The sequence below is a fragment of the Mobula hypostoma genome, chromosome 7, assembly GCF_963921235.1.
Source record: "Mobula hypostoma chromosome 7, sMobHyp1.1, whole genome shotgun sequence".
Lineage (NCBI taxonomy): Eukaryota > Metazoa > Chordata > Chondrichthyes > Myliobatiformes > Myliobatidae > Mobula > Mobula hypostoma.
In genome coordinates, this window is record NC_086103.1 from 189,065,727 (window position 1) to 189,089,583 (window position 23,857).

General features: G+C 50.9%; 1 protein-coding gene across 1 annotated transcript in view; it reads right to left on the bottom strand.

Moving 5' to 3' along the window:
- Nucleotides 1–23,857, bottom strand: part of LOC134349859 (protocadherin-16-like) — a 500,217-nt gene that overhangs the window by 38,220 nt on the left and 438,140 nt on the right. Inside the window, exon 18 of the mRNA XM_063054823.1 lies at nucleotides 5,087–5,217. Coding sequence (XP_062910893.1) covers nucleotides 5,087–5,217 — 131 coding nt within the window. The remainder of the gene's footprint in view (nucleotides 1–5,086; nucleotides 5,218–23,857) is intronic.

The following is a 23,857-nucleotide window of genomic DNA, read 5'->3' on the forward strand; positions in this document are numbered from 1 at the left end:
CATGAAGAACACACAACGGCCATTTACTACACTCAGTACAGCAAGAGAGAGAAACAAAAGGGACCCTTAACAGAAAATTACCCAGAGCCGATGCTTCCTATGAGCCGAATCCTCCTTTGAGCCAAAGACTGACACTCCTATTCTCACCACTGGCCTACTCACAACAATGGCTCCTGATAACGGCCAACCCACTTGTCCCTTCTGTGCTCCTACTTAAGTCTCTGCTTCCACCGCTGATTGGTGAAATGACCAAGCACCTGTGAGGCCCTTCTCACCAACCTGTGAGAAACTCATTGCTGTGTTCTGCTCCTGCCACTGATTGGGCCTCCCTCATGTGTTGACAGCCTTCATGTAGACAGTGCCATTCTCAGACCACTGCCTGGCGTGGGTGGAACTTAACCTGCTGCCTACGCAGGCGGGGGCTGCATACTAGCATTTCAACAGTAGGTTAATGCAGGATGGCCGATTCCAGCTCTCGTTCCATCTGTTATGAAAAGCCTGGAGGGGAGAGCAGAGGGGTTTCCCCTCCCAGAGGTCTTCGTGTGATGTGCATAAAATTCATGTTCAACTTGTTTGAAAGGAATGTCTGAGGATCAACCAGGAACGGTTATCCCAGATCAAGCAGCTTGAGAAAGAGCTGGAGTCTCAGCTGACCACTACCACAGGAGACCCACTACAGAAGTACCAGGGGAAGAAGGAAGCACTGAGATCTGCAGCCCGAGGGGTCCCGAGATGCTTTCACCAGGTCTAGGATCCAGCTGTTCCAAGATCTGGACCATGCCTCACCCTTCTTTTACTCTCTTGGGATAAGGAGGGCTGTGTGCAGGCAATGTGGAGCTGCTAGTCAATTCCATGAAGTTTGTTAATTTTATGTGACCCTGTTCTCACTGGACCCATTTACTGAGGAGGCGTAGGGAGTTCCTTTCCTATTGCTGGAGGATTTGACCAGTGCCCTTAATCAGCCTTGGGTAGGTAAGTCCTGTCACGGTGTGTGCTCACAGGACTAGACCGAAGTGTGGAGGAATGAGGGGCTCTGTCTGGCACTAACTCAACCTGCGTAGTGGAAGGTGACCTCAATCACGAGAAGCACTGACGATGACTCAACCCCAGGAGCAGAGAGCGGCCAATTCCCCAGGAGGAAATGAAAACAGGAGGTTATGCACAGGAATACCAACACAGACTCAGAGGAACGACTGAGCGACACTGTGAGACAAATCATTCTCTCCAACACAATGACTCCACTAAGGCACTAAACGAGAGTCCTCTTTAAATAATCATAGAATGCAGGAAACACTTGCCAGTCACAATGAACTTGACAAGATTAAACTGAAAGTACAGGGGCTTAATGGTTCTAGTTAAATAATGATTAATAAATGCAGGTACTTGAGAAACTTAGAAGATCAATATTCCATGGCAAAACACAAGAGTACTGGGGCTCATGACAAGTTCCCGGGCTTGGATGGGTTGACTGTAGAGTTTCTCCAGACCTTCTGGGACATACAGGGTGCTGACTACACCAGGGTTCTGAGCGAAAGCCTGTTGACAGTGGAGATGCCCCTCTCATGGTGTGAGGCAGTCGTGATCCAACAGCTGAAGAAGGTGGATCTTCATTGCCTGTTGTCCAGTGTCTTCCCTGTGATAAGATCTATGCTTGGGCAATGGTTAATTGCCTGGGTTCCTTGCTGTGCCCAGTGATCCACCCAGACCAGGGGCCAGTCCATTCAGGACAGCATCTATCTCGTCCAGGACCTGATCTACTTGTCCCGTGAGGCTGGGCTGTCAGTTGCCTTTCTCTCTTTTGATCAGGAGAAGGCATTTGACGGATCATGGCTACCTCCTCGGGACTCTGCATGCATTCGCACTCCGACCGCATTTTGTTGCCCGTGTCTGTCTATTGTACGCTGCCACAGAGTGCCTGATAAAGGTCAATCGATCCTTGACAATGCCCTTTTGCTTTGGGGGTGGTTGAGGGGAGTGTCAGGGTGCCTGATGTCGGAGCAACTCTATTCAACCTGCTTAAGGCCTTTCCTATGCTGCTTTCGGAAGCAGTAGACACGTCTGGCTCTGTGTGAACCAGAGATGACAGTCGTCCTTTCGGCTTATGCTGATGATGTTGCCCTTTTGATCACTGACCCTGTTGACCTACAGAAGATGCGGGACGGTCAGCAGATCTTCTCAGCTGTGTCCTCTGCCAGGGTCAATTAGGGAAAGTGCTTTGGTCATTTAGTGGGTCAGTGGGATAGGGACACCCTGCCGGAGGAGCTAAGACCATTTGTGTGGAGCACCACACACCTCCTCTATCGAGGGTCTACCTAAGTTCCACTGTAGAGACTTGGCTGATGAACTGATGGGGTTTAGAGATGAGAGTCTCTGCCCAGCTGGGCCACCGGTCAGGTCTACTCTGCATCATGTTGTACCGGCAGGGCATTGGTCATTAACCAGCTGGTAGCCTCCATGTTTTGGTATGGACTGATCACTCTAGTCCCACCCACTGTATTTGTTGCCAGGAGCCAGTGGAAATTGGTAGATGACTTCTAGGGCAACAGGTGGCTTTGGTTCTTTGCTGCAGTCCTGAGTGGAGGACATTGGTGTACGTACCCAGCTGGCAGCTCTGCGTCTCAGGAGTGCAGAGACACATGTACACTGAGTGCCCTCTGAGATTGGGACACATTGTTGACATACTTCCTTGGCAGAGAACATTGCCGTCAGGCTATGCAGCTCCCAGCATCAGTCGTGCTGCCATGTGGGAGCTGCCAGGTTTTTCCCAGGAGCTACTACTGGTCTGAGATAGGGTCTCCGCCAGTGAGAATGCTCTTGTACCTGTATGGAGTGGCGCTCAGGCCGTAGGAGAGGTCATTTCCCATCCCATCTTGGTGGCTGTGAAGGTGCCTCGAGAGTGTGGAGTGGCCCCAGATGTGCCTACCCCAGCTCCGCCAGAGGTGCTTATGCAACCCAAACCCCAAGATCTCCTTTTGAGTGGGTCCCACACAGCATTAGCCACCTCACAAAGTACCTTCTGTGCCGGTCCTGACATGCCAGGATGGTTCCCACACGGGCTACTCTTGCACTTTTTTCTCTTCACTCTCCTCACTTGCCATCTGGACATGCCATGGCCATCTGTCTTACCATTAGGCAGTGAGGGAGGCCCTAGTGGAAGTCTCTGCATGCAGGGGTTTTCCCCTGTATGCTGGTGACCATGGTGGATGGTGCTGCACAGGGCAGTACTGTCTGGGTAACCTCCAAACTGATAGCATGAACATCGATTTCTCAAACTTACAGTACTTGCCCCCCTTCATCATTCCCCTTTCCCTCTCCCTCCTCAGCCCCTTACCTGCCCATCACCTCCCTCTGGTGCCCCTCACTTTCCCTCTGTTCCATGGTCTTCTACCGTCTCCTATCAGACTCCCCCTTCTCCAGCACCTCATCTCTTTCACCAATCAACTTCCCAGCTCTTACTTCCCCCCTCCCAGTTTATTCTATCACCGACCACCTGGTACTTCTTCCTGCCCTCCCCTCAACTTCTTTGTCTGATTTCTCATCCTTTTTCCCAGTCCTAATGAAGGGTCTCGGACTGAAACATCAGCTGCTTACTCTTCTCCACAGATACTGCCTGACCTGCTGATTTCCTCCAGCATTTTAGTGTGGCTTGGATTTCCAGCATCTCACATACTGTGTAAGGATTCTTGACTGGGTTCACTGCCACCCTGTCTATCTGTGGACGGGAGGAGTCCGTGTACCATGTCTACATGGAGTGTGAGAGGCTGCAGCCCCTGGTTTGAATATCTGAAGGGGCTGCTCCTCAAGTTCTGCTGCACTTCAGCCCCACGCTCCTGATATATGGGCACCCAGCAGGGGCAGGGGGTAGGGGGGAATCGCTCAGAGGATGTCCTGGTAGGCTTGCTCTTGGGTCTGGCCCTGTTGGCCATTCATGGGTCCAGACAGCAGGCTGTCTAGGACTCTGCCCGATCTGACTGCCTGGCCCTCTTCTGGGGATACATCCATGCCAGGATGTCCTCAGAGAGGGAGTATGTGACCATTATGGATTTGGGGTGATTTCCGGGCAAGGTGACCCCCTCCCCTCCCGGGGTATTGATGTTTAAGAGACGGTAGTAACCATATTTTAATCTGAGTGTACTCACTTGTCTTAGTAAATACTGAATGTCTGTACCCTGTGTATTTGTTTTGTAAATAAACTTCTATAGTTTTGTTAAAAAAAGGGTGGTATTGATGGGACAACACACTGTGGGAAGGATGGTATTAATGGGACAACACACTGTGGGAAGGATGGTATTGATGGGACAACACACTGTGGGAAGGATGGTATCGATGGGACAACACACTGTGGGAAGGGTATTGATGGGACAACACAGGGTGGGAAGGATGGAAGGATGGGAAGTAAGGTTCACCAGATTGATTTCTGGGATGGCAGGACTTTCATATGATGAAAGACTGGATCGACTAGGCTTATACTTGTTGGAATTTAGAAGATTGAGGGGGGATCTGATTGAAACATAAAAAATCCTAAAGGGATTGGACAGGCTAGATGCAGGAAGATTGTTCCCGAAGTTGGGGAAGTCCAGAATGAGGGGTCACAGTCTGAGGATAAAGGGGAAGCCTTTTAGGACCGAGATTAGGAAAAACTTCTTCACACAGAGAGTGGTGAATCTGTGAAATTCTCTGCCACAGGAAACAGTTGAGGCCAGTTCATTGCCTATATTTAAGAGGGAGTTAGATATGGCCCTTGCGGCTAAAGGGATCAGGGGGTATGGCGGGAAGGCTGGTACAGGGTTTTGAGTTGGATGATCAGCCATGATTATACTGAATGGCGGTGCAGGCCCGAAGGGCCGAATGGCCTACTCCTGCACCTATTTTCTATGTTTCTATGTTTCTATGTATTGATGGACAACACACTGTGGGAAGGGTATCGATGGGACAACACACTGTGGAAAGGGTATCGATGGGACAACACGCTGTGGGAAGGGTATCAAAGGGACAACACACTGTGGGAAGGGTATTGATGGGAGAACATGCTGTGGGAAGAATACTGAGGGAGTATAGGATAGTGGTAGGTGTTGTCGTCACTTACTCTCTGCCACCTGGACCTCATGGGGCACGGGGATGGTGGGGCTGTTGTCGTTCAGGTCCAGAATGATGATGGATAGTGTGGCTGTGCCCACTAGCCTTGGTATTCCCCGGTCTGTTGCTGTAAGACGCAACCTGGAATCACAGGAGCAGACTCGTGTTACAATCCAGCATCACCCGTTCTTTGTGTTCACTGTCAGTATGGTCAGTGTTTGATTAGCATCTGGACAGTGTTTGGTCAGTATATGGTGAGCATCTGATCAGTGTCAGCTCAAAATCTGGTCAGTGTGTGTGGTGTGATGTGTGTGTGGTGTGGTCAGTGTGTGGTGTGGGCAGTGTGTGGTGATGTGATTGTGGTGTGGTCAGTGTGTGGTATTGAAATTATGGTGTGGGCAGTGTGTGGTGATGAGATTGTGGTGTGGCAGTGTGTGGTGATGAGATTGTGGTGTGGTCAGTGTGTGGTGATGAGATTGTGGTGTGGCAGTGTGTGGTGATGAGATTGTGGTGTGGTCAGTGTGTGGTGATGAGATTGTGGTGTGGGCAGTGTGTGGTGATGAGATTGTGGTGTGGTCAGTGTGTGGTGATGAGATTGTGGTGTGGGCAGTGTGTGGTGATGAGATTGTGGTGTGGTCAGTGTGTGGTGTGGTCAGTGTGTGATGATGAGATTGTGGTGTGGTCACTGTGTGGTGATGTGATTGTGGTTTGGTCAGTGTGTGGTGTGGTCAGTGTGTGGTGATGAGATTGTGGTGTGGGCAGTGTGTGGTGATGAGATTGTGGTGTGGTCAGTGTGTGGTGATGTGATTGTGGTCTGTTCAGTGTGTGGTGATGAGATTGTGGTGTGGTCAGTGTGTGGTGATGAGATTGTGGTGTGGTCAGTGTGTGGTGATGTGATTGTGGTCTGGTAAGTGTGTGGTGATGAGATTGTGGTGTGGTCAGTGTGTGGTGATGAGATTGTGGTGTGGTCAGTGTGTGGTGATGAGATTGTGCTGTGGTTAGTGTGTGGTGATGTGATTGTGGTCTGGTCAGTGTGTGGTGATGAGAGTCTGGTGTGGTCAGTGTGTGGTGTGGTCAGTGTGTGGTGATGAGATTGTGGTGTGGTCAGTGTGTGGTGATGTGATTATGGTCTGGTCAGTGTGTGGTGTGGTCAGTGTGTGGTGATGAGATTGTGGTGTGGTCAGTGTGTGGTGATGAGATTGTGGTGTGGTCAGTGTGTGGTGATGTGATTATGGTCTGGTCAGTGTGTGGTGTGGTCAGTGTGTGGTGATGAGATTGTGGTGTGGTCAGTGTGTGGTGATGAGATTGTGGTGTGGTCAGTGTGTGGTGATGTGATTGTGGTGTGGTCAGTGTGTGGTGATGAGATTGTGGTGTGGGCAGTGTGTGGTGTGGTCAGTGTGTGGGTCAGTATGCAGTTTAGTCAGTGTGTGGTGATAGAATTGTGGTCTGGTCAGTGCGTGGTGATGAGATTGTGGTGTGGTCAGTGTGTGGTGATGAGATTGTGCTGTGGTTAGTGTGTGGTGATGTGATTGTGGTCTGGTCAGTGTGTGGTGATGAGAGTCTGGTGTGGTCAGTGTGTGGTGTGGTCAGTGTGTGGTGATGAGATTGTGGTGTGGTCAGTGTGTGGTGATGTGATTGTGCTGTGGTCAGTGTGTGGTGATGAGATTGTGGTGTGGTCAGTGTGTGGTGTGGTCAGTGTGTGGTGATGAGATTGTGCTGTGGTCAGTGTGTGGTGATGTGATTATGGTCTGGTCAGTGTGTGGTGTGGTCAGTGTGTGGTGATGAGATTGTGGTGTGGTCAGTGTGTGGTGTGGTCAGTGTGTGGTAATGAGACTGTGGTGTGGGCAGTGTGTGGTGATGAGATTGTGGTGTGGTCAGTGTGTGGTGATGAGATTGTGGTGTGGTCAGTGTGTGGTGATGTGATTGTGGTGTGGTCAGTGTGTGGTGATGAGATTGTGGTGTGGGCAGTGTGTGGTGTGGTCAGTGTGTGGGTCAGTATGCAGTTTAGTCAGTGTGTGGTGATAGAATTGTGGTCTGGTCAGTGCGTGGTGATGAGATTGTGGTGTGGTCAGTGTGTGGTGATCAGATTGTGGTGATGAGATTGTGGTGTGATCAGTGTGTGGTGATGTGATTGTGGTCTGGTCAGTGTGTGGTGTGGTCAGTGTGTGGTGATGAGATTGTGGTGTGGTCAGTGTTGGTGATGAGATTGTGGTGTGGGCAGTGTGTGGTGATGAGATTGTGGTGTGGCAGTGTGTGGTGATGAGATTGTGGTGTGGGCAGTGTGTGGTGATAAGATTGTGGTATGGTCAGTGTGTGGTGTGGTAAGTGTGTGGTGATGAGATTGTGGTGTGGTCAGAGTGTGGTGATGTGATTATGGTCTGGTCCGTGTGTGGTGTGGTCAGTGTGTGGTGATGAGATTGTGGTGTGGGCAGGGTGTGGTGATGAGATTGTGGTGTGGTCAGTGTGTGGTGATGTGATTGTGGTCTGTTCAGTGTGTGGTGATGAAATTGTGGTGTGGTCAGTGTGTGGTGATGAGATTGTGGTGTGGTCAGTGTGTGGTGATGTGATTGTGGTCTGGTAAGTGTGTGGTGATGAGATTGTGGTGTAGTCAGTGTGTGGTGATGAGATTATGGTGTGGTCAGTGTGTGGTGATGTGATTGTGCTGTGGTCAGTGTGTGGTGATGAGATTGTGGTGTGGTCAGTGTGTGGTGTGGTCAGTGTGTGGTGATGATATTGTGGTGTGGTCAGTGTGTGGTGTGGTCAGTGTGTGGTGATGAGATTGTGGTGTGGGCAGAGGGTGGTGATGAGATTGTGGTGTGGTCAGTGTGTGGTGATGAGATTGTGGTGTGGTCAGTGTGTGGTGATGAGACTGTGGTGTGGGCAGTGTGTGGTGATGAGATTGTGGTGTGGTCAGTATGTGGTGATGTGATTGTGGTCTGGTCAGTGTGTGGTGATGAGATTGTGGTGTGGTCAGTGTGTGGTGATGAGATTGTGGTGTGGTCAGTGTGTGGTGATGTGATTGTGGTCTGGTAAGTGTGTGGTGATGAGATTGTGGTGTAGTCAGTGTGTGGTGATGAGATTGTGGTGTGGTCAGTGTGTGGTGATGTGATTGTGCTGTGGTCAGTGTGTGGTGATGAGATTGTGGTGTGGTCAGTGTGTGGTGTGGTCAGTGTGTGGTGATGAGATTGTGGTGTGGTCAGTATGTGGTGATGTGATTATGGTCTGGTCAGTGTGTGGTGTGGTCAGTGTGTGGTGATGAGATTGTGGTGTGGTCAGTGTGTGGTGTGGTCAGTATGTGGTGATGTGATTATGGTCTGGTCAGTGTGTGGTGTGGTCAGTGTGTGGTGATGAGATTGTGGTGTGGTCAGTGTGTGGTGTGGTCAGTGTGTGGTGATGAGATTGTGGTGTGGTCAGTGTGTGGTGTGGTCAGTGTGTGGTGATGAGATTGTGGTCTGGCAGTGTGTGGTGATGAGACTGTGGTGTGGTCAGTGTGTGGTGATGAGATTCTGGTGTGGGCAGTGTGTGGTGATAAGATTGTGGTGTGGTCAGTGTGCGGTGATGAGATTGTGGTGTGGTCAGTGTGTGGTGATAAGATTGTGGTGTGGGCAGTGTGTGGTGATGAGATTGTGGTGTGGTCAGTGTGTGGTGATGAGATTGTGGTGTGGGCAGTGTGTGGTGATGAGATTGTGGTCTGGTCAGTGTGTGGTGATGAGAGTCTGGTGTGGTCAGTGTGTGGTGAAGTGATTGTGGTGTGGTCAGTGTGTGGTGATAGAATTGTGGTCTGGTCAGTGCGTGGGGATGAGATTGTGGTGTGGTCAGTGTGTGGGTCGGTGTGCAGTTTAGTCAGTGTGTGGTGATGAGATTGTGGTCTGGTCAGTGTGTGGTGATGAGATTGTGGTGTGGTCAGTGTGTGGTGATGAGATTGTGGTCTGGTCAGTGTGTGGTGATGAGATTGTGGTGTGGTCAGTGTGTGGTGATGAGATTGTGGTGTGGTCAGTGTGTGGTGATGTGATTGTGGTCTGGTCAGTGTGTGGTGTGGTCAGTGTGTGGTGATGAGATTGTGGTCTGGTCAGTGTGTGGTGTGGTCAGTGTGTGGTGATGAGATTGTGGTGTGGTCAGTGTGTGGTGTGGTCAGTGTGTGGTGATGAGATTGTGGTGTGGTCAGTGTGTGGTGATGTGATTGTGGTCTGGTCAGTGTGTGGTGATGAGATTGTGGTGTGGTCAGTGTGTGGTGTGGTCAGTGTGTGGTGATGAGATTGTGGTGTGGTCAGTGTGTGGTGATGTGATTGTGGTCTGGTCAGTCTGTGGTGTGGTCAGTGTGTGGTGATGAGATTGTGGTGATGTCAGTGTGTGCTGATGAGATTGTGGTGTGGCAGTGTGTGGTGATGAGATTGTGGTGTGGTCAGTGTGTGGTCTGGTCAGTGTTTGGTGATGTGATTGTGGTGTGGGCAGAGTGTGGTAATGAGATTGTGGTGTGGTCAGTGTGTGGTGATGTGATTGTGGTCTGGTCAGTGTGTGGTGTGGTCAGTGTGTGGTGATGAGATTGTGGTGTGGTCAGTGTGTGGTGATGAGATTGTGGTGTGGCAGTGTGTGGTGATGAGATTGTGGTGTGGGCAGTGTGTGGTGATGTGATTGTGGTGTAGTCAGTGTGTGGTGATGAGATTGTGGTGTGGTCAGTGTGTGGTGATGAGATTGTGGTGTGGTCAGTGTGTGGTGTGGTCAGTGTGTGGTGATGAGATTGTGGTGTGGTCAGTGTGTGGTGATGTGATTATGGTCTGGTCAGTGTGTGGTGTGGTCAGTGTGTGGTGATGAGATTGTGGTGTGGTCAGTGTGTGGTGTGGTCAGTGTGTGGTGATGAGATTGTGGTGTGATCAGTGTGTGGTGATGTGATTGTGGTCTGGTCAGTGTGTGGTGTGGTCAGTGTGTGGTGATGAGATTGTGGTGTTGTCAGTGTGTGGTGATGAGATTCTGGTGTGGGCAGTGTGTGGTGATGAGATTGTGGTGTGGTCAGTGTGTGGTGATGAGATTGTGGTGTGGGCAGTGTGTGGTGATGAGATTGTGGTCTGGTCAGTGTGTGGTGATGAGATTGTGGTGTGGTCAGTGTGTGGTGATGAGATTGTGGTGTGGGCAGTGTGTGGTGATGAGATTGTGGTGTGGTCAGTGTGTGGTGATGAGATTGTGGTGTGGGCAGTGTGTGGTGATGAGATTGTGGTCTGGTCAGTGTGTGGTGATGAGAGTCTGGTGTGGTCAGTGTGTGGTGATGTGATTGTGGTGTGGTCAGTGTGTGGGTCGGTGTGCAGTTTAGTCAGTGTGTGGAAATGAGATTGTGGTGTGGTCAGTGTGTGGTGATGAGATTGTGGTGTGGTCAGTGTGTGGTGATGTGATTGTGGTCTGGTCAGTGTGTGGTGATGAGATTGTGGTGTGGTCAGTGTGTGGTGTGGTCAGTGTGTGGTGATGAGATTGTGGTGTGGTCAGTGTGTGGTGATGAGATTGTGGTGTGGTCAGTGTGTGGTGTGGTCAGTGTGTGGTGATGAGATTGTGGTGTGGTCAGTGTGTGGTGATGAGATTGTGGTGTGGTCAGTGTGTGGTGATGTGATTGTGGTCTGGTCAGTGTGTGGTGATGAGATTGTGGTGTGGTCAGTGTGTGGTGATGTGATTGTGGTCTGGTCAGTGTGTGGTGATGAGATTGTGGTGTGGTCAGTGTGTGGTGATGAGATTGTGGTGTGGTCAGTGTGTGGTGTGGTCAGTGTGTGGTGATGAGATTGTGGTGTGGTCAGTGTGTGGTGATGAGATTGTGGTCTGGTCAGTGTGTGGTGATGAGATTGTGGTGTGGTCAGTGTGTGGTGATCAGATTGTGGTGTGGGCAGTGTGTGGTGATGAGATTGTGGTGTGGTCAGTGTGTGGTGATGAGATTGTGGTGTGGTCAGTGTGTGGTGATGAGATTGTGGTGTGGTCAGTGTGTGGTGATGAGATTGTGGTGTGGTCAGTGTGTGGTGATGAGATTGTGGTGTGGGCAGTGTGTGGTGATGAGATTGTGGTGTGGCAGTGTGTGGTGATGAGATTGTGGTGTGGTCAGTGTGTGGTGATGTGATTGTGGTGTGGTCAGTGTGTGGTGGTGAGATTGTGCTGTGGTCAGTGTGTGGTGTGGTCAGAGTGTGGTGATGTGATTGTGGTCTAGTCAGTGTGTGGTGATGTGATTGTGGTCTGGTCAGTGTGTGGTGATGAGATTGTGGTGTGGTCAGTGTGTGGTGATGAGATTGTGGTGTGGTCAGTGTGTGGTGATGTGATTGTGGTCTGGTCAGTGTGTGGTGATGAGATTGTGGTGTGGTCAGTGTGTGGTGTGGTTAGTGTGTGGTGATGAGATTGTGGTGTGGTCAGTGTGTGGTGATGTGATTGTGGTGTGGTCAGTGTGTGGTGATGTGATTGTGGTCTGGTCAGTGTGTGGTGAGGTGAGTGTGTGGTGATGAGATTGTGGTGTGGTCAGTGTGTGGTGATGAGATTGTGGTGTGGTCAGTGTGTGGTGATGAGATTGTGGTGTGGTCAGTGTGTGGTGATGAGATTTTGGTGTGGTCAGTGTGTGGTGATGAGATTGTGGTGTGGTCAGTGTGTGGTGATGTGATTGTGGTGTGGTCAGTGTGTGGTGATGAGATTGTGGTGTGTGCAGTGTGTGGTGATGAGATTGTGGTCTGGTCAGTGTGTGGTGATGAGATTGTGGTGTGGTCAGTGTGTGGTGATGAGATTGTGGTGTGGGCAGTGTGTGGTGATGAGATTGTGGTGTGGGCAGTGTGTGGTGTGGTCAGTGTGTGGGTCAGTGTGCAGTTTAGACAGTGTGTGGTGATGAGATTGTGGTCTGGTCAGTGTGTGGTGATGAGATTGTGGTGTGGTCAGTGTGTGGTGATGAGATTGTGGTGTGGGCAGTGTGTGGTGATGAGATTGTGGTGTGGGCAGTGTGTGGTGTGGTCAGTGTGTGGGTCAGTGTGCAGTTTAGACAGTGTGTGGTGATGAGATTGTGGTCTGGTCAGTGTGTGGTGATGAGATTGTGGTGTGGTCAGTGTGTGGTAATGAGATTGTGGTGTGGGCAGTGTGTGGTGATGAGATTGTGGTGTGGGCAGTGTGTGGTGTGGTAAGTGTGTGGGTCAGTGTGCAGTTTAGACAGTGTGTGGTGATGAGATTGTGGTCTGGTCAGTGTGTGGTGATGAGATTGTGGTGTGGTCAGTGTGTGGTGATGAGATTGTGGTGTGGGCAGAGTGGGGTGATGAGATTGTGTTGTGAGCAGTGTGTGTGGTGATGAGATTGTGGTGTGGTCAGTGTGTGGTGATATGATTGTGGTCTGGTCAGTGTGTGGTGTGGTCAGTGTGTGGTGATGAGATTGTGGTGTAGTCAGTGTGTGGTGATGAGATTGTGGTGTGGCAGTGTGTGGTGATGAGATTGTGGTGTGGTCAGTGTGTGGTGATGAGATTGTGGTGTGGGCAGTGTGTGGTGATGAGATTGTGGTGTGGTCAGTGTGTGGTGATGAGATTGTGGTGTGGTCAGTGTGTGGTGATGTGATTGTGGTCTGGTCAGTGTGTGGTGATGAGATTGTGGTGTGGTCAGTGTGTGGTGATGTGATTGTGCTGTGGTCAGTGTGTGGTGATGAGATTGTGGTGTGGTCAGTGTGTGGTGTGGTCAGTGTGTGGTGATGAGATTGTGATGTGGTCAGTGTGTGGTGATGAGATTGTGGTGTGGTCAGTGTGTGGTGATGAGATTGTGGTGTGGGCAGTATGTGGTGAGTAGATTGTGGTGTGGTCAGTGTGTGGTGATGAGATTGTGGTGTGGTCAGTGTGTGGTGACGTGATTGTGGTCTGGTCAGTGTGTGGTGTGGTCAGTGTGTGGTGATGAGATTGTGGTGTGGGCACTGTGTGGTGATGAGATTGTGGTGTGGTCAGTGTGTGGTGATGTAATTGAGGTCTGGTCAGTGTGTGGTGTGGTCAGTGTGTGGTGATGAGATTGTGGTGTGGTCAGTGTGTGGTGATGAGATTGTGGTGTGGGCAGTGTGTGGTGTGGGCAGTGTGTGGTGTGGGCAGTGTGTGGTGATGAGATTGTGGTGTGGGCAGTGTGTGGTGATGAGATTGTGGTCTGGTCAGTGTGTGGTGATGAGATTGTGGTGTGGTCAGTGTGTGGTGATGTGATTGTGGTCTGGTCAGTGTGTGGTGATGAGATTGTGGTGTGGTCAGTGTGTGGTGTGGTCAGTGTGTGGTGATGAGATTGTGGTGTGGTCAGTGTGTGGTGATGTGATTGTGGTGTGGTCAGTGTGTGGTGATGTGATTGTGGTCTGGTCAGTGTGTGGTGTGGTCAGTGTGTGGTGATGAGATTGTGGTGTGGTCAGTGTGTGGTGATGAGATTGTGGTGTGGTCAGTGTGTGGTGATGAGATTGTGGTGTGGTCAGTGTGTGGTGTGGTCAGTGTGTGGTGATGAGATTGTGGTGTGGGCAGTGTGTGGTGTGGTCAGTGTGTGGGTTAGTGTGCAGTTTAGTCAGTGTGTGGTGATGAGATTGTGGTCTGGTCAGTGTGTGGTGATGAGATTGTGGTGTGGTCAGTGTGTGGTGATGAGATTGTGGTGTGGGCAGAGTGTGGTGATGAGATTGTGTTGTGGGCAGTGTGTGTGGTGATGAGATTGTGGTGTGGTCAGTGTGTGGTGATGTGATTGTGGTCTGGTCAGTGTGTGGTGTGGTCAGTGTGTGGTGATGAGATTGTGGTGTGGTCAGTGTGTGGTGATGAGATTGTGGTGTGGCAGTGTGTGGTGATGAGATTGTGGTGTGGTCAGTGTGTGGTGATGAGATTGTGGTGTGGGCAGTGTGTGGTGATGAGATTGTGGTGTGGTCAGTGTGTGGTGATGAGATTGTGGTGTGGTCAGTGTGTGGTGATGAGATTGTGGTCTGGTCAGTGTGTGGTGATGAGATTGTGGTGTGGTCAGTGTGTGGTGATGTGATTGTGCTGTGGTCAGTGTGTGGTGATGAGATTGTGGTGTGGTCAGTGTGTGGTGTGGTCAGTGTGTGGTGATGAGATTGTGGTGTGGTCAGTGTGTGGTGATGAGATTGTGGTGTGGTCAGTGTGTGGTGATGAGATTGTGGTGTGGGCAGTGTGTGGTGAGTAGATTGTGGTGTGGTCAGTGTGTGGTGATGAGATTGTGGTGTGGTCAGTGTGTGGTGACGTGATTGTGGTCTGGTCAGTGTGTGGTGTGGTCAGTGTGTGGTGATGAGATTGTGGTGTGGTCAGTGTGTGGTGATGAGATTGTGGTGTGGTCAGTGTGTGGTGTGGTCAGTGTGTGGTGATGAGATTGTGGTGTGGTCAGTGTGTGGTGTGGTCAGTGTGTGGTGATGAGATTGTGGTGTGGGCAGTGTGTGGTGTTGGCAGTGTGTGGTGATGAGATTGTGGTCTGGTCAGTGTGTGGTGATGAGATTGTGGTGTGGTCAGTGTGTGGTGATGTGATTGTGGTGTGGTCAGTGTGTGGTGATGAGATTGTGGTGTGTGCAGTGTGTGGTGATGAGATTGTGGTCTGGTCAGTGTGTGGTGATGAGATTGTGGTGTGGTCAGTGTGTGGTGATGAGATTGTGGTGTGGTCAGTGTGTGGTGATGAGATTGTGGTGTGGGCAGTGTGTGGTGTGGTCAGTGTGTGGGTCAGTGTGCAGTTTAGACAGTGTGTGGTGATGAGATTGTGGTCTGGTCAGTGTGTGGTGATGAGATTGTGGTGTGGTCAGTGTGTGGTGATGAGATTGTGGTGTGGGCAGAGTGTGGTGATGAGATTGTGGTGTGGGCAGTGTGTGTGGTGATGAGATTGTGGTGTGGTCAGTGTGTGGTGATGTGATTGTGGTCTGGTCAGTGTGTGGTGTGGTCAGTGTGTGGTGATGAGATTGTGGTGTGGTCAGTGTGTGGTGATGAGATTGTGGTGTGGCAGTGTGTGGTGATGAGATTGTGGTGTGGTCAGTGTGTGGTGATGAGATTGTGGTGTGGGCAGTGTGTGGTGATGAGATTGTGGTGTGGTCAGTGTGTGGTGATGAGATTGTGGTGTGGTCAGTGTGTGGTGATGTGATTGTGGTGTGGTCAGTGTGTGGTGATGAGATTGTGGTGTGGTCAGTGTGTGGTGATGTGATTGTGGTGTGGTCAGTGTGTGGTGATGAGATTGTGGTGTGGTCAGTGTGTGGTGATGAGATTGTGGTGTGGTCAGTGTGTGGTGATGAGATTGTGGTGTGGTCAGTGTGTGGTGATGTGATTGTGGTCTGGTCAGTGTGTGGTGATGAGATTGTGGTGTGGTCAGTGTGTGGTGATGAGATTGTGGTGTGGTCAGTGTGTGGTGTGGTCAGTGTGTGGTGATGAGATTGTGGTGTGGTCAGTGTGTGGTGATGAGATTGTGGTGTGGTCAGTGTGTGGTGATGAGATTGTGGTGTGGGCAGTGTGTGGTGATGAGATTGTGGTGTGGTCAGTGTGTGGTGATGAGATTGTGGTGTGGTCAGTGTGTGGTGACGTGATTGTGGTCTGGTCAGTGTGTGGTGTGGTCAGTGTGTGGTGATGAGATTGTGGTGTGGGCAGTGTGTGGTGATGAGATTGTGGTGTGGTCAGTGTGTGGTGATGTGATTGTGGTCTGGTCAGTGTGTGGTGTGGTCAGTGTGTGGTGATGAGATTGTGGTGTGGGCAGTGTGTGGTGATGAGATTGTGGTGTGGTCAGTGTGTGGTGATGAGATTGTGGTGTGGTCAGTGTGTGGTGATGAGATTGTGGTGTGGTCAGTGTGTGGTGATGAGATTGTGGTGTGGTCAGTGTGTGGTGATGAGATTGTGGTGTGGTCAGTGTGTGGTGATGAGATTGTGGTGTGTGCAGTGTGTGGTGATGAGATTGTGGTCTGGTCAGTGTGTGGTGATGAGATTGTGGTGTGGTCAGTGTGTGGTGATGAGATTGTGGTGTGGGCAGTGTGTGGTGATGAGATTGTGGAGTGGGCAGTGTGTGGTGTGGTCAGTGTGTGGGTCAGTGTGCACTTTAGACAGTGTGTGGTGATGAGATTGTGGTCTGGTCAGTGTGTGGTGATGAGATTGTGGTGTGGTCAGTGTGTGGTGATGAGATTGTGGTGTGGGCAGTGTGTGGTGATGAGATTGTGGTGTGCGCAGTGTGTGGTGTGGTCAGTGTGTGGGTCAGTGTGCAGTTTAGATAGTGTGTGGTGATGAGATTGTGGTCTGGTCAGTGTGTGGTGATGAGATTGTGGTGTGGTCAGTGTGTGGTGATGAGATTGTGGTGTGGGCAGAGTGTGGTGATGAGATTGTGTTGTGGGCAGTGTGTGTGGTGATGAGATTGTGGTGTGGTCAGTGTGTGGTGATGTGATTGTGGTCTGGTCAGTGTGTGGTGTGGTCAGTGTGTGGTGATGAGATTGTGGTGTGGTCAGTGTGTGGTGATGAGATTGTGGTGTGGTCAGTGTGTGGTGATGAGATTGTGGTGTGGTCAGTGTGTGGTGATGAGATTGTGGTGTGGGCAGTGTGTGGTGATGAGATTGTGGTGTGGTCAGTGTGTGGTGATGAGATTGTGGTGTGGTCAGTGTGTGGTGATGTGATTGTGGTCTGGTCAGTGTGTGGTGATGAGATTGTGGTGTGGTCAGTGTGTGGTGATGTGATTGTGCTGTGGTCAGTGTGTGGTGATGAGATTGTGGTGTGGTCAGTGTGTGGTGTGGTCAGTGTGTGGTGATGAGATTGTGATGTTGTCAGTGTGTGGTGATGAGATTGTGGTGTGGTCAGTGTGTGGTGATGAGATTGTGGTGTGGGCAGTGTGTGGTGAGTAGATTGTGGTGTGGTCAGTGTGTGGTGATGAGAGTGTGGTGTGGTCAGTGTGTGGTGACGTGATTGTGGTCTGGTCAGTGTGTGGTGTGGTCAGTGTGTGGTGATGAGATTGTGGTGTGGGCAGTGTGTGGTGATGAGATTGTGGTGTGGTCAGTGTGTGGTGATGAGATTGTGGTCTGGTCAGTGTGTGGTGTGGTCAGTGTGTGGTGATGAGATTGTGGTGTGGTCAGTGTGTGGTGATGAGATTGTGGTGTGGTCAGTGTGTGGTGTGGTCAGTGTGTGGTGATGAGATTGTGGTGTGGGCAGTGTGTGGTGTGGGCAGTGTGTGGTGTGGGCAGTGTGTGGTGATGAGATTGTGGTGTGGGCAGTGTGTGGTGATGAGATTGTGGTCTGGTCAGTGTGTGGTGATGAGATTGTGGTGTGGTCAGTGTGTGGTGATGTGATTGTGGTCTGGTCAGTGTGTGGTGATGAGATTGTGGTGTGGTCAGTGTGTGGTGTGGTTAGTGTGTGGTGATGAGATTGTGGTGTGGTCAGTGTGTGGTGATGTGATTGTGGTGTGGTCAGTGTGTGGTGATGTGATTGTGGTCTGGTCAGTGTGTGGTGTGGTCAGTGTGTGGTGATGAGATTGTGGTGTGGTTAGTGTGTGGTGATGAGATTGTGGTGTGGTCAGTGTGTGGTGATGAGATTGTGGTGTGGTCAGTGTGTGGTGTGGTCAGTGTGTGGTGATGAGATTGTGGTGTGGGCAGTGTGTGGTGATGAGATTGTGGTCTGGTCAGTGTGTGGTGATGAGATTGTGGTGTGGTCAGTGTGTGGTGATGTGATTGTGGTGTGGTCAGTGTGTGGTGATGAGATTGTGGTGTGGTCAGTGTGTGGTGATGAGATTGTGGTGTGGTCAGTGTGTGGTGATGAGATTGTGGTGTGGTCAGTGTGTGGTGATGAGATTGTGGTGTGGGCAGTGTGTGGTGATGAGATTGTGGTGTGGGCAGTGTGTGGGTTAGTGTGCAGTTTAGACAGTGTGTGGTGATGAGATTGTGGTCTGGTCAGTGTGTGGTGATGAGATTGTGGTGTGGTCAGTGTGTGGTGATGAGATTGTGGTGTGGGCAGTATGTGGTGAGTAGATTGTGGTGTGGTCAGTGTGTGGTCATGAGATTGTGGTGTGGTCAGTGTGTGGTGATGTGATTGTGGTCTGGTCAGTGTGTGGTGTGGTCAGTGTGTGGTGATGAGATTGTGGTGTGGGCACTGTGTGGTGATGAGATTGTGGTCTGGTCAGTGTGTGGTGTGGTCAGTGTGTGGTGATGAGATTGTGGTGTGGTCAGTGTGTGGTGTGGTCAGTGTGTGGTGATGAGATTGTGGTGTGGGCAGTGTGTGGTGTTGGCAGTGTGTGGTGATGAGATTGTGGTCTGGTCAGTGTGTGGTGATGAGATTGTGGTGTGGTCAGTGTGTGGTGATGTGATTGTGGTGTGGTCAGTGTGTGGTGATGAGATTGTGGTGTGTGCAGTGTGTGGTGATGAGATTGTGGTCTGGTCAGTGTGTGGTGATGAGATTTTGGTGTGGTCAGTGTGTGGTGATGAGATTGTGGTGTGGGCAGTGTGTGGTGATGAGATTGTGGTGTGGGCAGTGTGTGGTGTGGTCAGTGTGTGGGTCAGTGTGCAGTTTAGACAGTGTGTGGTGATGAGATTGTGGTCTGGTCAGTGTGTGGTGATGAGATTGTGGTGTGGTCAGTGTGTGGTGATGAGATTGTGGTGTGGGCAGAGTGTGGTGATGAGATTGTGGTGTGGGCAGTGTGTGTGGTGATGAGATTGTGGTGTGGTCAGTGTGTGGTGATGTGATTGTGGTCTGGTCAGTGTGTGGTGTGGTCAGTGTGTGGTGATGAGATTGTGGTGTGGTCAGTGTGTGGTGATGAGATTGTGGTGTGGTCAGTGTGTGGTGATGAGATTGTGGTGTGGTCAGTGTGTGGTGATGAGATTGTGGTGTGGGCAGTGTGTGGTGATGAGATTGTGGTGTGGTCAGTGTGTGGTGATGAGATTGTGGTGTGGTCAGTGTGTGGTGATGTGATTGTGGTCTGGTCAGTGTGTGGTGATGAGATTGTGGTGTGGTCAGTGTGTGGTGATGTGATTGTGGTGTGGTCAGTGTGTGGTGATGAGATTGTGGTGTGGTCAGTGTGTGGTGATGAGATTGTGGTGTGGTCAGTGTGTGGTGATGAGATTGTGGTGTGGTCAGTGTGTGGTGATGTGATTGTGGTGTGGTCAGTCTGTGGTGATGAGATTGTGGTGTGGGCACTGTGTGGTGATGAGATTGTGGTCTGGTCAGTGTGTGGTGTGGTCAGTGTGTGGTGATGAGATTGTGATGTGGTCAGTGTGTGGTGATGAGATTGTGGTGTGGTCAGTGTGTGGTGATGAGATTGTGGTGTGGGCAGTATGTGGTGAGTAGATTGTGGTGTGGTCAGTGTGTGGTGATGAGATTGTGGTGTGGTCAGTGTGTGGTGACGTGATTGTGGTCTGGTCAGTGTGTGGTGTGGTCAGTGTGTGGTGATGAGATTGTGGTGTGGGCACTGTGTGGTGATGAGATTGTGGTGTGGTCAGTGTGTGGTGATGTGATTGTGGTCTGGTCAGTGTGTGGTGTGGTCAGTGTGTGGTGATGAGATTGTGGTGTGGGCAGTGTGTGGTGATGAGATTGTGGTGTGGTCAGTGTGTGGTGATGAGATTGTGGTGTGGTCAGTGTGTGGTGATGAGATTGTGGTGTGGTCAGTGTGTGGTGATGAGATTGTGGTGTGGTCAGTGTGTGGTGATGTGATTGTGGTGTGGTCAGTGTGTGGTGATGAGATTGTGGTGTGTGCAGTGTGTGGTGATGAGATTGTGGTCTGGTCAGTGTGTGGTGATGAGATTTTGGTGTGGTCAGTGTGTGGTGATGAGATTGTGGTGTGGGCAGTGTGTGGTGATGAGATTGTGGTGTGGGCAGTGTGTGGTGTGGTCAGTGTGTGGGTCAGTGTGCACTTTAGACAGTGTGTGGTGATGAGATTGTGGTCTGGTCAGTGTGTGGTGATGAGATTGTGGTGTGGTCAGTGTGTGGTGATGAGATTGTGGTGTGGGCAGTGTGTGGTGATGAGATTGTGGTGTGGGCAGTGTGTGGTGTGGTCAGTGTGTGGGTCAGTGTGCAGTTTAGACAGTGTGTGGTGATGAGATTGTGGTCTGGTCAGTCTGTGGTGATGAGATTGTGGTGTGGTCAGTGTGTGGTGATGAGATTGTGGTGTGGGCAGAGTGTGGTGATGAGATTGTGGTGTGGGCAGTGTGTGTGGTGATGAGATTGTGGTGTGGTCAGTGTGTGGTGATGTGATTGTGGTCTGGTCAGTGTGTGGTGTGGTCAGTGTGTGGTGATGAGATTGTGGTGTGGTCAGTGTGTGGTGATGAGATTGTGGTGTGGCAGTGTGTGGTGATGAGATTGTGGTGTGGTCAGTGTGTGGTGATGAGATTGTGGTGTGGGCAGTGTGTGGTGATGAGATTGTGGTGTGGTCAGTGTGTGGTGATGAGATTGTGGTGTGGTCAGTGTGTGGTGATGTGATTGTGGTGTGGTCAGTGTGTGGTGATGAGATTGTGGTGTGGTCAGTGTGTGGTGATGAGATTGTGGTGTGGTCAGTGTGTGGTGATGAGATTGTGGTGTGGTCAGTGTGTGGTGTGGTCAGTGTGTGGTGATGAGATTGTGGTGTGGTCAGTGTGTGGTGATGAGATTGTGGTGTGGTCAGTGTGTGGTGATGAGATTGTGGTGTGGGCAGTGTGTGGTGATGAGATTGTGGTGTGGTCAGTGTGTGGTGATGAGATTGTGGTGTGGTCAGTGTGTGGTGATGTGATTGTGGTCTGGTCAGTGTGTGGTGTGGTCAGTGTGTGGTGATGAGATTGTGGTGTGGGCAGTGTGTGGTGATGAGATTGTGGTGTGGTCAGTGTGTGGTGATGTAATTGAGGTCTGGTCAGTGTGTGGTGTGGTCAGTGTGTGGTGATGAGATTGTGGTGTGGTCAGTGTGTGGTGATGAGATTGTGGTGTGGTCAGTGTGTGGTGTGGTCAGTGTGTGGTGATGAGATTGTGGTGTGGGCAGTGTGTGGTGTGGGCAGTGTGTGGTGTGGGCAGTGTGTGGTGATGAGATTGTGGTGTGGGCAGTGTGTGGTGATGAGATTGTGGTCTGGTCAGTGTGTGGTGATGAGATTGTGGTGTGGTCAGTGTGTGGTGATGTGATTGTGGTCTGGTCAGTGTGTGGTGATGAGATTGTGGTGTGGTCAGTGTGTGGTGATGAGATTGTGGTGTGGGCAGTGTGTGGTGATGAGATTGTGGTGTGGTCAGTGTGTGGTGATGAGATTGTGGTGTGGTCAGTGTGTGGTGATGTGATTGTGGTCTGGTCAGTGTGTGGTGTGGTCAGTGTGTGGTGATGAGATTGTGGTGTGGTCAGTGTGTGGTGATGAGATTGTGGTGTGGTCAGTGTGTGGTGATGAGATTGTGGTGTGGTCAGTGTGTGGTGTGGTCAGTGTGTGGTGATGAGATTGTGGTGTGGGCAGTGTGTGGTGATGAGATTGTGGTCTGGTCAGTGTGTGGTGATGAGATTGTGGTGTGGTCAGTGTGTGGTGATGTGATTGTGGTGTGGTCAGTGTGTGGTGATGAGATTGTGGTGTGTGCAGTGTGTGGTGATGAGATTGTGGTGTGGTCAGTGTGTGGTGATGAGATTGTGGTGTGGTCAGTGTGTGGTGATGAGATTGTGGTGTGGGCAGTGTGTGGTGATGAGATTGTGGTGTGGGCAGTGTGTGGTGATGAGATTGTGGTGTGGGCAGTGTGTGGTGATGAGATTGTGGTCTGGTCAGTGTGTGGTGATGAGATTGTGGTGTGGTCAGTGTGTGGTGATGAGATTGTGGTGTGGGCAGAGTGTGGTGATGAGATTGTGGTGTGGGCAGTGTGTGTGGTGATGAGATTGTGGTGTGGTCAGTGTGTGGTGATGTGATTGTGGTCTGGTCAGTGTGTGGTGTGGTCAGTGTGTGGTGATGAGATTGTGGTGTGGTCAGTGTGTGGTGATGAGATTGTGGTGTGGCAGTGTGTGGTGATGAGATTGTGGTGTGGTCAGTGTGTGGTGATGAGATTGTGGTGTGGGCAGTGTGTGGTGATGAGATTGTGGTGTGGTCAGTGTGTGGTGATGAGATTGTGGTGTGGTCAGTGTGTGGTGATGTGATTGTGGTCTGGTCAGTGTGTGGTGATGAGATTGTGGTGTGGTCAGTGTGTGGTGATGTGATTGTGGTGTGGTCAGTGTGTGGTGATGAGATTGTGGTGTGGTCAGTGTGTGGTGTGGTCAGTGTGTGGTGATGAGATTGTGGTGTGGTCAGTGTGTGGTGATGAGATTGTGGTGTGGTCAGTGTGTGGTGATGAGATTGTGGTGTGGGCAGTGTGTGGTGAGTAGATTGTGGTGTGGTCAGTGTGTGGTCATGAGATTGTGGTGTGGTCAGTGTGTGGTGACGTGATTGTGGTCTGGTCAGTGTGTGGTGTGGTCAGTCTGTGGTGATGAGATTGTGGTGTGGGCACTGTGTGGTGATGAGATTGTGGTCTGGTCAGTGTGTGGTGTGGTCAGTGTGTGGTGATGAGATTGTGGTGTGGTCAGTGTGTGGTGTGGTCAGTGTGTGGTGATGAGATTGTGGTGTGGGCAGTGTGTGGTGTTGGCAGTGTGTGGTGATGAGATTGTGGTCTGGTCAGTGTGTGGTGATGAGATTGTGGTGTGGTCAGTGTGTGGTGATGTGATTGTGGTGTGGTCAGTGTGTGGTGATGAGATTGTGGTGTGTGCAGTGTGTGGTGATGAGATTGTGGTCTGGTCAGTGTGTGGTGATGAGATTTTGGTGTGGTCAGTGTGTGGTGATGAGATTGTGGTGTGGGCAGTGTGTGGTGATGAGATTGTGGTGTGCGCAGTGTGTGGTGTGGTCAGTGTGTGGGTCAGTGTGCAGTTTAGACAGTGTGTGGTGATGAGATTGTGGTCTGGTCAGTGTGTGGTGATGAGATTGTGGTGTGGTCAGTGTGTGGTGATGAGATTGTGGTGTGGGCAGAGTGTGGTGATGAGATTGTGTTGTGGGCAGTGTGTGTGGTGATGAGATTGTGGTGTGGTCAGTGTGTGGTGATGTGATTGTGGTCTGGTCAGTGTGTGGTGTGGTCAGTGTGTGGTGATGAGATTGTGGTGTGGTCAGTGTGTGGTGATGAGATTGTGGTGTGGTCAGTGTGTGGTGATGAGATTGTGGTGTGGTCAGTGTGTGGTGATGAGATTGTGGTGTGGGCAGTGTGTGGTGATGAGATTGTGGTGTGGTCAGTGTGTGGTGATGAGATTGTGGTGTGGTCAGTGTGTGGTGATGTGATTGTGGTCTGGTCAGTGTGTGGTGATGAGATTGTGGTGTGGTCAGTGTGTGGTGATGAGATTGTGGTGTGGTCAGTGTGTGGTGATGTGATTGTGGTGTGGTCAGTGTGTGGTGATGAGATTGTGGTGTGGTCAGTGTGTGGTGATGAGATTGTGGTGTGGTCAGTGTGTGGTGATGAGATTGTGGTGTGGGCAGTGTGTGGTGATGAGATTGTGGTGTGGTCAGTGTGTGGTGATGAGATTGTGGTGTGGTCAGTGTGTGGTGATGTGATTGTGGTCTGGTCAGTGTGTGGTGTGGTCAGTGTGTGGTGATGAGATTGTGGTGTGGGCAGTGTGTGGTGATGAGATTGTGGTGTGGTCAGTGTGTGGTGATGTGATTGTGGTCTGGTCAGTGTGTGGTGTGGTCAGTGTGTGGTGATGAGATTGTGGTGTGGGCAGTGTGTGGTGATGAGATTGTGGTGTGGGCAGTGTGTGGTGATGAGATTGTGGTGTGGTCAGTGTGTGGTGATGAGATTGTGGTGTGGTCAGTGTGTGGTGATGTGATTGTGGTCTGGTCAGTGTGTGGTGTTGTCAGTGTGTGGTGATGAGATTGTGGTGTGGGCAGTGTGTGGTGATGAGATTG